At 35.5% G+C, this 20,034-nt stretch overlaps 1 protein-coding gene across 6 annotated transcripts in view; it reads right to left on the bottom strand.

Annotated features, from left to right (window-relative positions):
• Positions 1–20,034, bottom strand: part of TEX9 (testis expressed 9) — a 227,406-nt gene that overhangs the window by 81,711 nt on the left and 125,661 nt on the right. Inside the window, exons 1-2 of one of the 6 annotated variants that reach the window (XM_068552073.1) lie at positions 8,859–8,934; positions 8,666–8,757 (exon numbers count right to left, since the gene is read on the bottom strand). The exons of the other annotated variants lie outside the window; for them this stretch is intronic. Coding sequence (XP_068408174.1) covers positions 8,666–8,757; positions 8,859–8,879 — 113 coding nt within the window. The 5' untranslated portion in view covers positions 8,880–8,934. Of the gene's footprint in view, positions 1–8,665; positions 8,758–8,858; positions 8,935–20,034 lie in introns of those variants that run through there. 6 annotated transcript variants of the gene reach the window in all.

Here is a 20,034-nt window from a genome sequence, read left to right as displayed (position 1 = left end):
AAAACATACATATGACATTTTTGTTTGAAAATTAACACAACTATTACAAAGCTTATCTCCAAATCCCCAAGATCCTTCTTCTTTCTGGTGGAATTTCAAACCATGTAACTCCTAGCCTCTCCCTGGCCATTACTTCAGGTGGAATGGTTTATTTGGGAAGAATAAACTGGGTGGGTTCAACTCAGTTCCACTCTCCATGTCCTTGGGATCAACTCCAATTGGGAACAGGAGTGGGGTGGGGCGTGGAGGGGGCTGATTTCATCAGGGGTGTTCAGGTGACTGGGGAGGTATATCTGGGGTTTAGTGGGCTGACCTGAGGTGGCTCATACCTCAGTTACATACTTCAATATCAGCTTCATCAGGAATACAGGTGATTACTTTGACCTACACCTGCCACTCCTTTTTTTTTTTTTTTCAATCTATTTGGAATCTAGCAAAGAATAGGAATACTATTTAGTCCCATTAAGACTGTAAGAATAGCAATGCCATTGAGGGAAACCATTTTTAAAGAAAAAATTGCTCATCATCCTACCACCATCATCCAATCATTTTTAAAATTCCCTTCTAATTTTCATCTGTAAGCACACACACAATTTTGTACTGTTCTGCCATAACAATACAGATGGAATATATTTATCTCTATATAATTTTTATAATTAGTGCCTTAAATGGCTATGAAATATTCTAGAGTTGAAGTTAACATAATGTACTAAACCATTCCCCCTGTTAGCTGAAGTCCCCTTCTCAGTTTTAAAGGTTAACATTATAATAAACATCTTCAAAAGCATGTAACTTTTAAATTCTATTCATAGTTCACATATCTAGACTATCTAGGCTCTTCTGAAGTTATATGAAGAAAATATGCAGAGCAATTTTTAAAATGAGATACCTTGTTTTTTTAGATATGTGATTCAGAAGTACCACAAACCAGTGATGACTCCCACCCCCAGGAAGAAAAAAAGCAGCATCATATCTCTTTGTAAAAAAGTCTGATGTTTTAAGAAATATTTTTATATCTTAGGATGAGTTAATCAAAATAAAAATATCTAATAAAAACTTAAAGTTGTATTCAAGATGCCTTTATCTGATTTTTCAAATTCCTTAACAAGAACCATTAGAGGTTTCTGGTCAATAGAGCAGGCTGAGATAAATCAAAAGGCTATTCTTCTGCTCCCAAACCCATAGAAATCCTGGATAAAATATAATGAAGGAAATATTGCTAAACTTAAACTCAGAAAAGGAAAATACCCTGGCACTAAAAATAAAGCACCAACTCAAAATGAGAGCAGTAAACAGGAACAGAAGCCAGAACAGCTTAACAGCTAGAAACTGATGCACATGAGAGAGTCATGAAGGGCTACACCTGTGAACCACAGACCACAAAAACACTACCCATAACCTCAGGTGAATGGAAATGAAACTAGAGCCATGTGTGGAAAAGATTCCCTTGTGAGTAATCAGAGCACATAGGAGTGTAGTCCAAGTTCATCTTACCCAGATGGTACGGGGACACTATGCCAAAACTTTAATATAGAAAGCTGGCTTAGAACCAGTGAAATCTCTGATAAGCTAATAAAGTTAAATGCAAAACCACCCTTAGGGATTTGCTCATCTAGATCACATGCAACTCTCTCAGAAAGCAAACCCTACTAAAGATGTCTTCACAAAGGTAACAAATTGCATTAAGAAACAAGTGCCCAGGAGGGACAATCAACAGATTGTTATGTCTTTCCTTCTACTAACTTTGGGTTTTGTTTGTTCTTCTATTTCTAATTCCTTTAGGTGTAAGGTTAGGTTGTTTGAGATTTTTCTTATTTCCTGAGGCAGGCATGTATCGCTATAAACTTCCGTCTCAGAACTGCTTTTGCTGCATCCCATACAATTTGGATTGCTGTGTTTTCATTTTCATTTGTCTCCAGGTATTTTCTGATTTCCTCCTTGATTTCTGCAGTGATCCATTGGTTTAGTAGCATATTTTTTAGCCTCCACATGTTTGTGTTTTTTGCAGTTTTTTTCTTGTAGGTGATTTCTAATCTCATAGTACTGTAGGTGGAAAAGATGCTTGATATGATTTCAATTTTCTTAAATTTACTGAGACTTGTTTTGTGGGCTAGCATGTGATCTTGAAAAGAATGTGTATTCTGCTGCCTTTGAATAGAATACTATGTATTCTGTTTGGTCTAACGTGTCATTTAAGGCCAGTGTTTCCTCATTGATTTTTCTGTCTGAATGATCTGTCCATTGATGTAAGTGGGGTGTTAAAGTTCCCTACTATTATTGTGTTACTGTCCGTCATGTCTGTTGTCATTTGCATTATGTATTTAGATACTCTTATGTTGGGTGCATATATATTTACAATTGTTATATATTCTTCTTGGATTGATCCATAATCATTATACTACAAAGCTACAGTAGCCAAAACAGTATGGTACTGGAACAAAAGCAGACACAGAGATCAATGGAACAGAATAGTGAACCCAGAAACAAACCCACACTTATATGGGCAATTAATCTATGACAAAGGAAGCAAAAATATACAATGAGGAAAAGACAGTCTTTCAATAAGTGGTGCTGGGAAGACTGGACTGTTACATGTAAAAGAATGAAATTAGAACATTTTTTCATACCATATTCAAAAATAAACTCAAAATGGATTAAAGACTTAAATGTAAGACCATAAACCATAAAACTCCAGAAGAAAACAGAGGCAGAACACTCTGACATAAACCACAGCAGTAATTTTTGGATCTGTCTCCTAAGGCAGAGGAAACTAACTAACTAAATAAATAATAGGACCTAATTAAATTTATAAGGAAAGGAAAGGAAAAGAAAGCATTGACAAAATTAAAAGACAATCTACTGAATGGGAGAAAATATTTGCAAATGATATGACCAACAAGGGTTTAATGCCCAAAGTATATAAATAGCTCAAACTACTCAATATCAAAAAAACAAATAACCTGGTTAAAAAATGGGCAGAAGACCTGAATAGACATTTTCCCGCAGAAGAACACAGATGGCCAACTGGCACATGAAATGCTCAACACTGTTAATCATCAGAGAAATGCAAAGCAAAACTACAATAGGGTATCACCTCACACCTGTCAGAATGGCTATCATCAAAAAGACCACAAATAACAAATGTTGGCAAGGATGTGGAGAAAAGGGAACCCTTGTGCACTGTTGGTGGGAACGTAAATTGGTGCAGCCACTGTGGAAAACAGTATGGCAGTTTCTCAAAAACTTAAAGATATAACTACCATATGACCCAGTAATTCCACTCCTGGATATATATCCAAAGAAAATGAAAACACTACTCTGAAGAGATATATGCACCCCAATGTTCATAGCAGCATTATTTACAATAGCCAAGATATGGAAGCAACCTCCATGTTCATCAACAGATGAATGGATAAAGAAGATGTGAGATATATATATATATATATATATATCTGCATACATATCATGGAATACTATTCAGTTATAAAAAAGAATGAAATTTTGCCATTTGCAACAACATGAATGGACCTGGAGGGTATTATGCTTAGTGAAATAAGTCAGAGAAAGACAAATACTGTGTGTTATCACTTATGTGTGGAATCTGAAAAATGAAGCAAATAATGAATATAACAAAACAGAAACAGACCCATATATGTAGAGAACAAACAAGTGGTTACCAATGGAGAGAGGGAAGGGGGGAGGAGTACAATAGGGGTAAAGGATTAAGAGATACAAATTACTATGTATAAAATAAATAAGATACAAGGATATATTGTACAGCACAGGAAATATAGCCATTATTTTATAATAACTTTAAATGGAGTATAATCTATAAAAGTTTTGAATCACTATGCTGTATACCTGAAAATAGTATAATGTTGTAAATCAAGTATACTGCAACAAAACAAAAAGAAAAATGACAAATATTTGAAACTTGAAGAATATAGAGAGAAACATAAAACAAAAGACAATACTTTTTTAAAAAAGAGATAATGCTGAGAATGTTCCAGAAATGAATAAATATAGGGACCTCAAGCAGAATTAAGAAAACAAATCCACACCTGTACACATCATAATGAAACTGCAGAACTTCAAAGACAAGGAGAATGTTCTTTAAATTACAAAGCAAATATTTAAAAAGAAGAGAGAAAAACAGTCTACCAGCATGACTATCTTAAAAGCTGGCAGTAGATGCCTTATCAATATCTCTAGATTCCAATGGACAATGAAATGGTATCTTTAATGGACCATTGGGAGGTGGGGGGGCAGGGACTAGCCATTTCGAGTTCTATATTCAGCTAAACAATCTTTGAAGAATAAATGCAAAGTAACAAAATTTCCGGGTAAGACTGGAGAATTTAAGACTCCGATTTTCATACAGAGAAGTAATGAATGGTCTATGCTTCAGAAAAGAGGAAATTGAACCCAGAAAAAAAATGCAAAGAAATGAGAAAACATGATGATAAATCTAAATTAGTACAGAATATGAAAATAACAGGTAAGGGTATTCAAAGCAAAGGGGAAATAAGTATTATATAACTTGACAAATGAGGGAAACCAAGTTAAAGCATTCTAAGGTCTTTCCAAACCAGTAAAGGAAAAATAAAGACATAATGAAAACTCATTCAACCAACAAAAGACAGAAAAAAAACCAAAGAAAAGGCATAAATAGAAAACAAAAATAAGACGGCCCAAACAACTTCAAATTAATAAACAAAATAATGTAAATAAATTCACTCATTAGAAGGCAGAAATTACCAGACAATATAAAAGAAATGCTCTTCATAAAGCTAAATGACATAAAAAGTTTGAGAATAAAGGAATGAAAAAGATATAACAGACACTACATAATAACGAAAGGAATTATTCATCAAGAGGATTTAAATAAATCAAACAATATAGCCCCCACACAAAATTGGACACAATTATAAGGAGAAATTTTTAAATCATAATTATAGCTGATTTCAGTACATCTCTAACAGAAACCAATACAGCTACTAGAAAAAAAAAATGGTGATGATACTGATGTTATGGACAGCAACATTAATTAGCTTGATCTAAGATATGAGTCAACAAATAGTGAATACACTTTCTATCAAAGAACACACAGAATATTTACAAAAATTCAACATGTACCTGGTCACAACAAAGTTTCAAACATTTTTGAAAATCAATATTATATACATTCTCTGACCACAGTACAATTAAAAATAAATTATAAAATAACAAAAATAAAACAAACAAGCAAACAAACAGATGCTTGGGAACTACAAAAGCACACTCCTGAAATCATCACTATGAAAAATCATAAAATATTTAAAACTAAATAACCACAAAAGAAATATATATATCAAAACAGATACTGAAAAACCGATATGCTGTGGTTGGAGAGAAATATACAGAAATTAAATGTATGTATTAAAAAATAAGAAAAACTAAACTAAAAAAAGAAACTAAAAAAAGAAGAAATAAATCCACCATTAGCAGAGAGAGAAATAATAGAGATAAGACTAATCAAAAAAAAATTTAAATCACATAGATTAGCAATAAAACCAAAAGCTAATTCTGTGAAAAGACCAATAAAACATATACACCTCCCAGCAAGACTGACAGAAAAGTCCCCAAAAGAAGGTGTGTATAAGGTTACAGATACAGTCAAGACTTAAAACATAAGAGCATAATTAGAATAAATGCATGTTAATACATTTTAAAACATACATGAAGTGGACACTTTTCCAGAAAACTAGCAAATAACCAAAATTTATTCTGGATGCAAAAATTATTAAAGAAACTGCATTCACAGGCAAAAAAAAAACACCCACACTAGACTCAGTTTCACAATTTTAATCAAAGGGCAGATGATCTCTGATTACAAGAAGCTTCCAAGAACAGACTAAAACGAAAAAGGAAAACTATTCAGCTTATTTTACGTGGCTAGGATAATAATCACATCAAAATCAGAAAGGCAAAGAACTAGAAAAAAGTGCAAGACCAATTTCATTTCTGTTTATAGATGAAAAAGAACCTCCATAAAATTAAAGCAATCTAATCCGGGGGACTTTAAAAGAAAACAAGAAATCTGCCTTTGTAGTTCAGTATGTTAAAACATTAAACGAGGGGGTGAAAAAAATTTCATCGCCTAAATAAATTTGGGGGGGAAAAAGCTTTGTTAAAATTTAACATTCATTCAAAATACAAATTAAGGGTATAATACTGCATATCAGCTATCCTTAATTAAAAAATAAAGAATTAAGGGAAACAGCGTCCTTAAGCCTGATAAAAAAAATACCAAAACACTACAGCAAACCTCAAATGTAGTGATAAATTATTAAAAGTGGGCTCCTGAAAATCATAACTAAGATAAAAATGCTTACCATTACTTTTTCTATTTCATATTGCACTGGAAGTTCTAACCAGATCAAGAAAAAGGATGCAGAAGAAATTGTAAAGGGACAAAACTATCACAATTTGCATATGATATAACTGTCTTTATAAAAAACTCAACGGACTCTGCAGAATAAGACAGTTCAGCAGAGCTGACAATCTATATAAATATAGGTCTAGGATCAACATACAAAAATCAGTAATGTTTCTATACATATAACCAATTAGAAAATGTAGTAGAAAAAGAGCCATTCATTATAGCAAGAAAAAACTATAAGGTACCTTGAAAAAATTGTACATGCAAGACTCTTATGTAGTAATATGATAAAATATTATTAATGGATACCCAAAACACCCACATGTAAATAGAGATATATCACATTCGTGGAAGGGCAGATTCAACAGCATAAAGATGTCAGTTCTCTGCAAATTAATCTATAAATCCAATGTAATTGGCATTTATGGGCAAGAAGTTTGGGGGAAGCCTTGCCCTTCCAGTTATCAAGATCAATTAAACCAGATGTCATGTTTAGCTCTCTGGTTTTATGATATACGCACAAGGCATGGAATATCTATGGACTTGAGTGATCAGCATATTCCTTGGTTTACTGTCTCATATAGTGATTATTTCCTCCAACTATTTGACAGGAGCTGATTGTAAAAGATTCTGGATTGGGATCCCTGGAAAGTGCTGTGTTCATTTGATTAAAACAACATCCCCATATGCTTACCACCAAGACAACATGTGGCAAAATACTCTGTTATGAACTCATATTCTTGCCTATAAGGATGGCCAGACATTTCACCCTTACGCATAGTGCTGAGTGATCACAAATTTCAAGCAGTGCCTGGGAGCTACTCTGTTCAAACACCTCAGATTTGCACACCTCAGAGTGCATATAACAGAACAAGTAACAACTGGGAGTCTTCACCACAAAACTTTTGCTAAAATAGAATAGTTCTTATAGATGCCTGACTTTGATCAGGACCATATCCTTAATGAAGGGCCAGATGCAAATAGATCCTTAAATAACCAAATGAATTAACCTAATCAGTGCATGTCTTTAGCGCTATCTGGTGCATGGTAAAGAAAACAAATGTTTTGGGTTGAAAACAGCTGATTCAGAGCTGTATATGAACAACAGAACCATTGATTAAGTACACTCATACTTGAATAATAGGCCCGTTTCATCAAGCAGTGGAAGATCACTGTTTCTACATGCAAGTTGACACGTGTCTAGTTTATCTAAAGAAAGTACACTTCAGTTTTAACTCTAAACATGCTTTAATTTTAAGTACAGATCATTTGGTAACTCTATGTTAAACCACTTGAGGAGCTGCCAGAATGTTTCCCAAGTTTTAAATTAAATTACGTTAAATTAAAAAGGTGAATTTTTAAAATATAATTTTTTTGGTAAGGGTATATACGAGGGCAAATAAAGGACATGGTCTCTGACCTTGTGGAACTAACAGTCCAGTGGAGGAAACAGACAAAAAGTAAACTAACAAATGAATTTACTGTAACAAGTTATGCTAATTACAACGAAAATTTAATTACACAATTAAAAAAGAGTAATGGGGCGCCTACTTATCATAGTCAAGAAAGGCCATTCTGGTTGGCAAAAAGGAGAGAGGTCAAGATCACACAAGAGGTAGGAGCCAGGTGTGACAGAGCTTTTGAAGTGCAAATGGAAACCACTGCAAAGTTTTAGACAAAGGAGTGACAAGATAAAATTAAAAGATTACTCTGACCGCTGCATGAAAACCGGGGGATGAAGAGTGGAGTGGTCCAAGAATGAAAGCACGTGTTGTCAGGATAGCTGTAATTACACTGACAGCAGATAAGGAAGGAAAATCCTCCCAACACCACCAAATGCGGATGAGAACGGTAATTCCAAATGCCCTGAGAAACATGCTTTCAGTTTAGAAACCAAACCTAAAAGAAATTTACATACGTAAACTCTAGGAACTTGAAATTAAGTGGAATTCCTTTAACTAGAAACTGAACTATTCGTGGCAATTCCTGCTATCCAAACTACTTCTAGCGGTATCGTCTCGCTGACGAACAGGTTTACTCACTTGGGTTAAATTTTCGCCTACTTTCAACAGCTACGAGGTCGCAGCTCAAGTTAAAAAGATAAAGAAGGGCAAGCGAACGGGATGATAAACTGCTGGACAGTGAATGGTCCCAAAGATCCAGTCAGTCACCAGGAAAAGTATTTGTAAGCAGCCTCATTTAAGTGAAAGAAAGAAGGAAAAGCTGAACTGCCAAATTTCTTACTTATATTCTTCCTCCTTGGCGAGGAGGTCCCGACGAGGTGTGGAAGGTTGCTGAACGCGTGGTGGAAGCGGAGTCCCTGAAACGCCCCGTCTCTGTAAAAGAGACACTTTCAGACCCAAAGTTAAATGAATTCCAGTGTCCGCAGGACCGCCCGAAACCTAGCTGCTACCCAGCAGCGTAGAGTTGAACTAACCTTAAAACTTCGCCCCGCCATGTTTCGCGGCCGCGACGCCGTTACCGAGGCAACGACGCATCTTCCCGCGAGAGTTACGACAACACGGGCGGCCTCCAGCCCGGGGGGCGATTCTGTCCACGCCCATACTGTTGGCAGAAAATAGCGCGAGGCTGCGGCGGGGCTGAGAACTGGGGAGTGGGCCCTGCGGCTTTTCCGCCCTTCGCCGGTAAGCGCTAACGTCTGTCCTGCTGCAAGAACAGAAGAAGCCGAAGTAGTGCGTTGATTTATAAATTCTTAAGTTGGCGATGGAGGGGTTTCAACCAAGGAAGACAGGTCCATTTCTAATACTCAGTAGGAAGCAAGCTAGTAAAGCTCCTCCTCTGTTGTGGTTTTTCCAAACTAAGTGGCCAATTTGACCTACAGCTGTTTTGTTTAAAATGAACTATTTAGTGGGATTCCAAGTTTTGACTTCTCACATTTATTTGTAGCATGGTTAAAAGCTCAGGCTCTCAAGGCAGTCGTCTAAATTCATGTCCTGGGTCTGCCACTTACTAGCTTGGGCAAATCATTATCTTCGCTACTTCATCCGTGAAGTGGGGGTAAGAATAGTGCCCATCTCACAGAGTTACTATGAGGGGTAAGTGCATTTGTGCTTAGGATTGTGCCTGAACACAGTAAGCAGTCAAAAATTCCAGTTTTTTTGGAATTACTTGGGAATCCAGAAATAAACTTCACATTTAAGGTCAACTGATCTTCAACGAAGGTAACAAGACCATTCAATGGGGGAAAGAATAGTCTTTTCAACAAGTGGTACTGGGATAAGTGGATGTCCACATGTAGAAGAATGGAGTTGGACCCTTATCTCACACCATGTACAAAAATCAACTCAGAATGGATCAAAGGCCTAACCTCAAAAGCTAAAACCGTAAAGCTCTTTAAAGAAAACATAGGTATAAATATTCATGAATTAGGTGATGATTTCTTAGAAATGACACCAGAAACACAAGCAAAGAAAGAAAAATCAATAAACTAGACATCATCAAAATTAAAAACATTTCATTTTAAAGGATACCATAAATAAAATGAAAAGACAAACCACAGAAAGGGACGTAAATTTTGCACATCTTTTATTTAATAAGAGACCTGTCTAGAATATAAAAGAGCTATTTTTAAAATGGGCAAGTATCCTGAACAGGCATTCCTCCAAAGAAGATATACATATAGCCAAAAAGGAGATGAAAAGGTGTTCAAAATCATTAGTCTTCAGGGAAGTGCAAATCAAACCATAATGAGATACTGCTTCACACCAGCTAAGATAACTATAATAAAAAAAGATGGACAATAACAAGGGTTGGAGAAAATGTGGAGAAATTCAAACCTTCAAACACTGTTGGTAGGAATACAAAATTGTGCAGCCACTGTGGAAAACAGTCTGGCAGTTTCTCAAAAGTTCACACATAAAGTTACCACATGATCCAGCAGCCCACTCCTAGCTATATACCCAAGAGAAATGAAAACATATACCCTCACAAAAAGTTGTACACAAATGTTTATTGCAGAAAAGACAAAAAGTGGAAATGACTCAAATGATAATAAACTGATTAATAGGTAAATAAAAAGTAGTATATTCGTACAATGGAATATTATTCAGCACCAGAAAGGAATGAAGTACTGATGCATACCACAATATGGATGAACCTTGAAAATATGCTATATGAAAGAAGCAATTCACAAAAAAACCACATATCATATGATTCCATTCTAATAGGACCACATATTATATGAAATGTCCAGAATAGGCAAATCTATAGAGACAGAAAGTAGTTCAGTGGTTGCCTAGCCCTGGCAGATGATGGGGGGTTGACTAAAGGGTTGCAAGATTTTTTTGGTGGGGGAGGGGTAATAAAAATGTTCTAAAATTGATTGTGCTGATGGTTGCACAACTCTGTGACTATACTAGTACACTTTATATGGGTGAATGGTGGGTATGTGAAATACATCACTCAAGCTGTTAAAACATTAAAAATAAATTATTAAAATTAAAAAGTCAAAAGATGGGAAAAGTTATGCCATACTAGCACTAATCAAAAGAAAGCTGGAGTAGCTACATTAATTTCAAACAAAGTGATTTCAGAACCAGAAAAACTGTCAGGGATAAAGAGGAGCACTACATAATGATAAAGAGGTCAACTCTCCAAGGAGATATAACGATCCTTAATGTGTATGAACCAAAAAGTTGAGTGTCAGAATGCATGAGGCAAAAACTAATAGGAGTGCAAAGAGATACAGAAAAATGCACAAATACATTGGGAAACATCAACACCCCATTTTCAGTCATTGATAGTTCAGGCAGGCAGAAAATCAGTAAGGATATAATTGCCCTAAACAGCATTATCAATCTGATCTAATTGACATTTAGAGAATACTCCATCCAACAACAGCAGAATACACATCCTTCTCAAGGTCACACAGAACATTTACCAAGAGAGACTACATCCGGGCCACGAAATGCACATTAATAAATTTAAAAGTATAGAAATCATATTCGTTCCCTAGAATTGCTGTAAGAAAGTACCACAGACTGGGTGGCTTAAAACAAAAGAAATTTATTGTTTCACAGTCTGGAGACTGGAAGTCCAAAATCAGGGTGTTGGCAGGGCCATGCCCCCTTTGAAACCTGTAGGGGAGAATCCTTCCTTGCATCTTCCTAGCTTCTGGTGGTGGCTGTCACTCCTTGGCATTCCTTGGCTTGTAGCTGCATCATTCCACTCTCTGCCTCTGTAATTACATAGCATTCTCCCTGTGTGTGTCTGTCTTCACGTGCATTTCTTCCAGTCATACTGGATTAGGACCCACCCTAATGACTTCATGCTAACTTGATTACATCTGTAAAGACCCAATTTCCAAATAAGGTCATATTCACAGGTTAAGGGGAGGGGTGTGTATGTGATGGGTTAGGACTTCAGCATGTCTTTTGGGGGACCACAATTCAACCTGTAACAGAAATTATATAAACTATCTTTTCTGAGGCCATGATGGAATTAATCTAGAAATAAATAACAGAAAAATAGCTGTAAAATCCCAAAATATTTGGAGATTAAATACACACTTTAAAATAATACATGGGTCAAAGAAGTCTAAAGAGAAATTTAAAAGTATTTTTGAGCTCAATGAAAATGAAAATACAGTTTATCAAAACCTGTAGGATACAATGAAAGCAGCACTTAGAATTTTAGCATTAAATGTATATATTAGAAAAGAAGGTAAATCTAAAACCAACAATCTAAGGTTCCACCTTGGGCAATGAGAGAAAGAAGAGCAATTTAAGCTTAAGGAGAGCAAAAGAAAAGAAATAATAAAAATTAGAACAGAAATCAATGGAATTGAAAACAGGAAAACAACAGAGAAAATCACAGAAACCAAAATCTGGTTCTTTGAAAAGATCAATAAAATCAATAAATCTCTAGCCATACTAACCAAGGAAAAAAGCAAAGGCACAAAATTAGCTGTTGTGTTCTTTTATGTGATGGTCAGTCAGGTCAGTCAGGTGCAACCACAAGAGAAGGTATAGAAGAGGCTCATGAAAACAAAGTTCATTATACTCATAGGTCCTAGAATTGGGAGGCACAGCATGCCATGCAGAGATATATGGAAAAGCCTCAGTGTAGCTAGGAGGCAGAAAACATGAGTGAAGGGAAAACCTAGACTACCCTATAGAAAAAGCAAGGCAGAGTGAACAGTTTAGGATTGGCTAGTTTGAATCATTTCAGCAGACTTTAAGCTTTAGGGTCTGTTCCTAGTTGCCTGGTATCTGGCCCTGGGATGATTAAAACAGAGGAATATTGCCTCCTGAGGTGTACAGGCCAGATAGAGGAGGTATGACTCTGCATTGGTCAGTTGGTATATTTAAGGTACACTCCTGTCTGAGCCCTTTGCTATCTCCAAGAATTGGCTATGCCAAGGAATCTCTCCCCAGCCAGAAAGCCTTTTTAAGATGTAAAAACATAATAATATACAGAAAAAATGTTTAAATAAACAATACAATACCATTATCAGAAATGGAATAGGGATCATCTTTAATTATCCCATGAACACTAAAAGAAAAATAAAGGAATACTATCAGCAACTGTATACCCAGAAATTTGATAAATTAGATGAAATGAACCAATTCCTTGAAAGATGCAAACTATCAAAATTCACTCAAGGAGAAATAGATAATCTGAGTATCAAGGACTGAATCAATAACTTTCCAAGAAAGAAAGCACCAGGCCCAGATGGTTTCACTGATGAATTCAACCAACATTCAAGGATGAAGTGATACCAATTCTCCACAATCTCTTCTAAAAAATGGAAATAAAGGGAACACTTCCTAACTTATTCTATGAGTCCAGCATTACCCTAATACCAAAAGCAGTTAAGGACATTATAAGAAGAAAAAACTATGGACTGATATCTCTCATGAACATAGATGTAAAAGTCTTTAACACATATTAGCAGATTGAATCCAACAATGTACAAAAAGAATTATACAACACAACCAAGTGGGATTTATTCTAGGTGAATAAGGACAGTTCAACATCCTAAAATCACTCAGTATAATTTAGTACATAAAGAGGATAAAGAAGAAAAATCATACAAGCATACAAATTGATGCAGCAAAGGCTTTTGAGACAATCCAACAACATTCCTGGTAAAAATTCTCAGCAAACTAGCAATAGAAAGGAACTTCCTCAACTTGATAAAGAGCATCTACAAAATACCTACATTCAGCATCATAGTTAATAGTGAGCAACTGAATGCTTTCCTCCAAAGATCAGGAACAAGACAAGGATATCCTCTCTCACCATTCTTATTTACTCTCACACCTAAAGTCCTAGCTAATAATAAGGCAAGAAAAGGAAATAAAAGGTATACAGATTGGAAATGAAGAAATAAAATACCTTTGTTTGCAGATGACATGAGTGTCTATGGAGAAATCCCAAGGAATCAACAAAAATCTCCTGGAACTTATAAGCAAGATTGATAAAACAAAATGTAGTATATCCATACAATGAAATTTGGATACACATTATACGATGGATGAACCTTGAAAACATGCTAAGTGAAATAAGCCAGACACAAAAGAACAAATATTGTATGATTCTACTTATATGAGGTATCTAGAATAGACAAATTCAGAGACAGAAAATAGAATAGAGGTTACCAGGAGATGGGTAGAGAGGGGACTGACGTGTTATTTTTTTAAGGGGTACAGAGTTTCTGTTTGGGATGATCAAAAAGTTCTGGAAATGGACGATTGTGATCACTGAACGATGTTATGAATATATTTAATGCCACCAGATTGTAAACTTAAAAATAGTTACAATGGTACATTTTATGTTATGTATATTTTTCTACAGTAAAAAAATTCCGATAGAGGGGCAGCCTACAAAATACCTGATCAGTACTCCTGAAAACTATCAAGGTCAGGCAAAGCAAGGAAAGTTTGAGAAACTGTCACAACCAAGAGGAGCCTAAGGAAACATGACAAGTTAATGTAAAGTGGTATCCTGGATCGAATCCAGGAGCGGAAAAAGACATTAGGTTTAAAGACCAAAGAAATCTGAATAAACTATGGACTTAGTTAATGACAGTGTATCAATAATGGTTCATTAATTCTAACAAATGTACTATACTAATGTAAGATGTTAATAATAAGGGAAATTGGGTGCAGGATATATAGGAACTCTGTACCCTATTCTCAATTTTTCTGTAAATCTAATTCTGTTCTAAAAAATAAAGTCTATTTTTTAAAAAAATAAGCTGAAAGAGACTTCTTCTCCAAAAGAATTGTAAGCTAAATCATCTGGGGCATCCTTGTACTGCAAAACAACCAGATTCTATTAAAACAAACAAACCATCAAATGGACAAATATATATGCATTGCTGAAAACTTGAAGGAAGCAGAGAACATTTCTATGTATCCTGCTGACATCACCCCCTCCAGCTCTTTGCTCCCTCAAATAAACAAAACTGATTCTGTGAATAGGCAATTAAAAATAAAGGGACTAATCTGAGAAAATGCCCATAAAAGAACTGTGCTCAGTCTGTGTTTAAGTCAACAGTAATATGAAGGAGCTGAACTTGAGACCCTTGCTCTAAGCTACTAAACTAAATGAAAAAGGCTAAAGTAGTTCCAGACTGGTAGTGCCCCCAGGCTCCCAGCAGAATCAAACACAAATCCTCTTCAGAGAAAAACATCTCTAACTAAGCCCACCAGATTCTGGGATTAAGATCAAGAAAATGTGACTTCACCATCAAAAATCACCAAGCATAAAGGAAACAAATCACCATTAGTGAAAAATGGGAAGAAATAATAAATATTTAGAACTCCCAAGAGAGAGATTAAAATTGTATCAGCTGTGAAATGTAGAATATCCATTTAGAAAATATTTAAAGAAATAAGGGATAGAATCATAATGATGAGCAAGCAACAAGAGACTATCAGGAATGACCAAGCAAATGTGACAAATACTCAAATTAAGCTTTCAGACATCAAACACACATTTGTTGAAATGAAAACACTCAGTGGATGGGTTGAATGGCAGATTAGACACAGATGATTTGTAAAGCATAAAATATCTAAGAAAATTATCCAGAATGAACAGAGAATGATAAGGACATGGGAAATACAAAAGAAATGTTAAACAATTGCAGAAGTTAGATTGAGAAGGTCTGACATATAAATAAGCAGATTCCAAGGACAGATTTTTAGAACTGAGAAGCAATATTACAAAAGTTAATTACTTAGAATCTTCTAGGATTTAGGAAAGACATGAATGCACAGATTCAAGAAACACAGAGTGTCACAAAGAGGATAAATTTAAAAATCTATTCTTATGCCTGTCATAAAATCCAAAACACCAAAGAAAAAGAAAAGATCTTTAAAGCAGCTAAAGAGAAAAAAGACAGACAACCTAGAAAGAAGCAATTAGACTGAAAGCAGATGTTTTAATAGCAGTACTGGAAGCTAGAAGACACTAAAATAATGAGTGAAATCCTAGGATAATAAGCCCCATTATAAATGAGAATTTGGGTCAAATATGATTGGTGATTAATCACCAATTAATCATTAATGATTGGCTGCCTTTTGCCTAGCCCCAAATTGGTTAGGATAAACTTTTATCTTCTGGGATAGGAATGTGGATGGGGTACAGGATATGGAGGAAAGGGTAAGGCTGGGTGAGAAAAAAGTAAGCACACTATCCCAGGAAACAGGGAGGCAGGGGCCCTTTATTGCCGTTATTCTTCTAGCTAAATCTCCTTTGATTAGACTGACTAAATGGGCTCCAGCTAAACAGGAGGTTACTATTAATGCTGCCACTGACCTGGAAGTTCCAGCCAGTGAGACAGGATCCAGAACTGGCACCACTGATGTTTATTTTGAAGCAGACAGCCACCACCAAGTGGTGCTAAAACCACAACCAGGATGAGCAAAGATTTTAATTATAGAGCCAGACTGCTAGAACTTCTAGCCAATCAGCTAGACAGACTCAGATGACTCATTTCTTTAATTTTCACAATAAGCCCACCCTTCTTTTTACACAATTGAAATTTTTCATCTTCATGAATCTTATTATGAGGGGGTTTTATTATACCCTCAAAGTGATCAAAGAAAATAATTTCAGTCTAGATCTGTGTACTCAGTCTCTAATATTATATTGCAAGAGAGAGGGAGAAATAAAGATATCTTCAGACAAATAAAACCTAAGAGAGTTACCACCCACATACTCATACTAAAGGAACTTCAAAATGATGTATTTCAGGAAGAAAGAAAATAATACCAGAGGAACATTTTGAGACGCCAGAAGAATGGTAATCAAATAAAATGGTAAATGTGCATGTAGGTCTAAATAAATAACTTCTCTAAAATTCCTATCAATAATAATGCCTACCATGTGGTGTTTTTTAAAGAAAAAAGTAAGACTAAAACATTGTATTCTCATCAAACTGGGAGTAGAAGGAAACCTCTTCACCCTGATAAAAAGCATCTCAAAAACAACTATATCCAACCTCATATTTAATGATAAAAAACCAAATGCTGTTCCCTAATATGAGGAACAAAACAGGAATTTCTACTCTCACTACTCCTATTCATAATCATACCGGACATTATGAATGATGGTTCTATCCTGTGCAATAAGGTAAGTTAATCAATCAAGCAATCTTGGAAAAGAGGAAGTAAAACTGTTTCTATTCACAGATGACATGATTGTCTATTTCGAAAATTCTGAAAAATCTACCCCCGAAAATCTATGGAGCTACTTACTAAGTTTGGCAAAGTTGTAAGATACAAGGTCAATATACAAAAACTAATTGTAATTCTATATACTAGCAATGAACAATTGGAAATTAAATTTTAAAATGCAGCACTATTTACAATAGGACCAAAAGAACATGAACAGCTTAGGTAAAAATCTACCAAAATATGTGCAAAATCTATATGCTGAAAACTGCAAAGCATTGATGAAAGATTTCAAACAAGAGCAAATAAATGGAAAGATAGTCCATGTTCCTGGTTTAGGAGACTCAATATTGTGAAGATGTCAGTTCCCTCCATTCAACATCCCAGCAAGATTTTTGTGGAAATCAACAAGCTGATTCTAAAATTTATGTGGAATGACAAAGGAACTAGGCTAGATAAAACAATTTTGAGAAAGAAGAGCAATGTGGGAGGACTCACAATACCTAATTTTAAAAGTACAGTAATGAAGACAGTGTAGTACTGACAAAAAATGTAGACACGTGGGTCAATGGAAGAGAAGAGGGTCTAGAAGTAGACCCACACATTTTAATAAAGGTGCAAAGGCATTCAGTGGAGCCAGAGAATAGGCTTTTAAACAAATATTGCTAGAACAATTATAAATCCATATGAGAAAAAGTTAACCTTGATCCACACTTCACACCATATAAAAAACAATTTGGCAGTGTTTTATAACGTTAGATAGATGGTTACCATACAACACAGCAATTTAGTTTGTAATTACCCAAGACAAATGAAAACATATATCAAAGACAAAAGGCTATAAACTATACGATTCCACTAATACTAAATTCTGGAAAAGGCAAACCATAGTCACTGAAGGCAGATCGATGGCCACCTGGAACTGGAGGGGGGAGGAAGGCCTTGACTGGAAAGGGCCACGAGGAATTTTTAGTTGTTGGGAATGTTCTGTACCTTGATTGTGGTGGTGGATACCTGACTGCATATAAGTGTCAAAGCTCATTAAGCTATACACTTAAAATGGGTGAACTTTACTGTGTGTAAGTTATTCCTCAATAAAGCTGGAGAAAAACAGATTGGTTGGACTTCCCTGGTGGTGCAGCGGTTGAGAATCTGCCTGCCAATGCAGGGGACACGGGTTCGAGCCCTGGTCTGGGAAGATCCCACATGCCGCAGAGCAACTAGGCCCGTGAGCCACAATTACTGAGCCTGTGCGTCTGGAGCCTGTGCTCCGCAACAAGAGAGGCCGCGATAGTGAGAGGCCCGCGCACCGCGATGAAGAGTGGCCCCCACTTGCCGCAACTAAAGAAAGCCCTCGCACAGAAACGAAGACCCAACACAGCCATAAATAATAAGTAAATAAAGGGAAAAAGATTGTTTAATTACAAAAAAAAAAAGGTCTGCCTATAGACTTTAAAAAAAAAAAAAAGATTGGTTAAGACATTCCTAAAAATTCCTATACTCAGTCTGACTTGTTTGAATCGCTTTTCAACTGACTCAAGGATATCCATCCTTCTCCATATAATACTTTCTTCTGTATTATCAAGTTTAGTTGTGCAACTTTTTATTGAGTGCGCTACTATTTTCTCCAGATTTTCTTCCATGCTTCTGACTCCATTTTGCAAGTTTTGGAGTGAATATTCAAGCAGTGACGATCACATTGTTTCTGCCACTTATCTGACTGTAACTATAAGATGACTTCTGACTTCAGATATATTAAAATGTGAAGAAAAAAAAGGACATGTTAGAACTGAAATGTGGTAGAAGCAAATAATGTTTAAATCCGGGTGAAATTAACCTTTTATTATTATGTAATAATCTGTCTATCTCCAATAATGCTTTTTAGCTGGCCAATTTTATATGCTATAAAAATAACTAACTTGGCATTCTTTTCATTGGTCATTCTCCTGGTCTATCTTTTCCCCATCTTTTTACTTTTGGACATAAGTCCTGCTTTGCCAATTCGAGGACTCTAAAAAGCCAATGCTGGTGTTCAGCAGAGTTTACAATGCCCAGTGGGAGAGAGGTGGATATCTCACAGAGCAGTAGCAGTACCTTTAAGGTAAGATTTGTTTGTAACTACAAGACAGACACCTCTAGGCACTCCTAGTAATAACTGAAGGACACTGCAAAAGTGGGTAATGTCCTCTTTAAGCAGGTGGAGCAAAAGCCAGCCACATCTGACTATTAATGTAAGAATGATTCCTACTCCTGACCCCAAGTGACCTAACTCAGGATACAAATGTGCAAAGTATATAAACATATTTAAAAGCGAGGAAAGATTCCACTAAAATGTCAGCCTTTGTTATCACATATGATTTTTTAAAATCTGTATGTTCTAATTTACTAAAAAGAGCACATATTACTTTTGTTAATATTTATAATGCTAAAAATAAAATGAAACAAATATGAAGTTACCCATCTAAAATACAATGGAAAGACTGAGCAATAAGCAGACTGGGAAAAGTTCTCTGGATTTGGCAAGAAAGAAGCCACTGGCCTCAGGAAGGATACTTATAGTAAAGTAGAAGAATTAGAAGCCATGTTATAAGGGAATGAGTGGAAGGCAATTACTATCAACAATATGTTTGAGGAATTTGGTGCCAAAAGATGGTTGCATAATTCTTTTGAATCCGTCCATATTCCAAAGTCTGAAGCTTAGGCCTGACCAACTGAATTCCCTCTTGCCAATTTCTTTACGTATGGCACTTTAAATTTTTACCACATCATCTCTTTTTGCTAGATTTTTTCCACTTTTTGTTACATTTTATTTTAAATAAGTCATTTAAAACTCACAATTTTAATCATGGTCAAAAATTTCTTTTACTAATATTAATGTAACTTTAAAAGAAGCTAATATTCACAATTCAGAAAGCTGTAGGTTATAATTTTCAAAAGTGCTCTTTATTAATTTAGAGTGCTAATATGGTT

The sequence above is a fragment of the Eschrichtius robustus genome, chromosome 1, assembly GCF_028021215.1.
Source record: "Eschrichtius robustus isolate mEscRob2 chromosome 1, mEscRob2.pri, whole genome shotgun sequence".
In the NCBI taxonomy this organism is placed as follows: domain Eukaryota; kingdom Metazoa; phylum Chordata; class Mammalia; order Artiodactyla; family Eschrichtiidae; genus Eschrichtius; species Eschrichtius robustus.
This window is presented reverse-complemented; position numbering and strand designations above follow the sequence as displayed.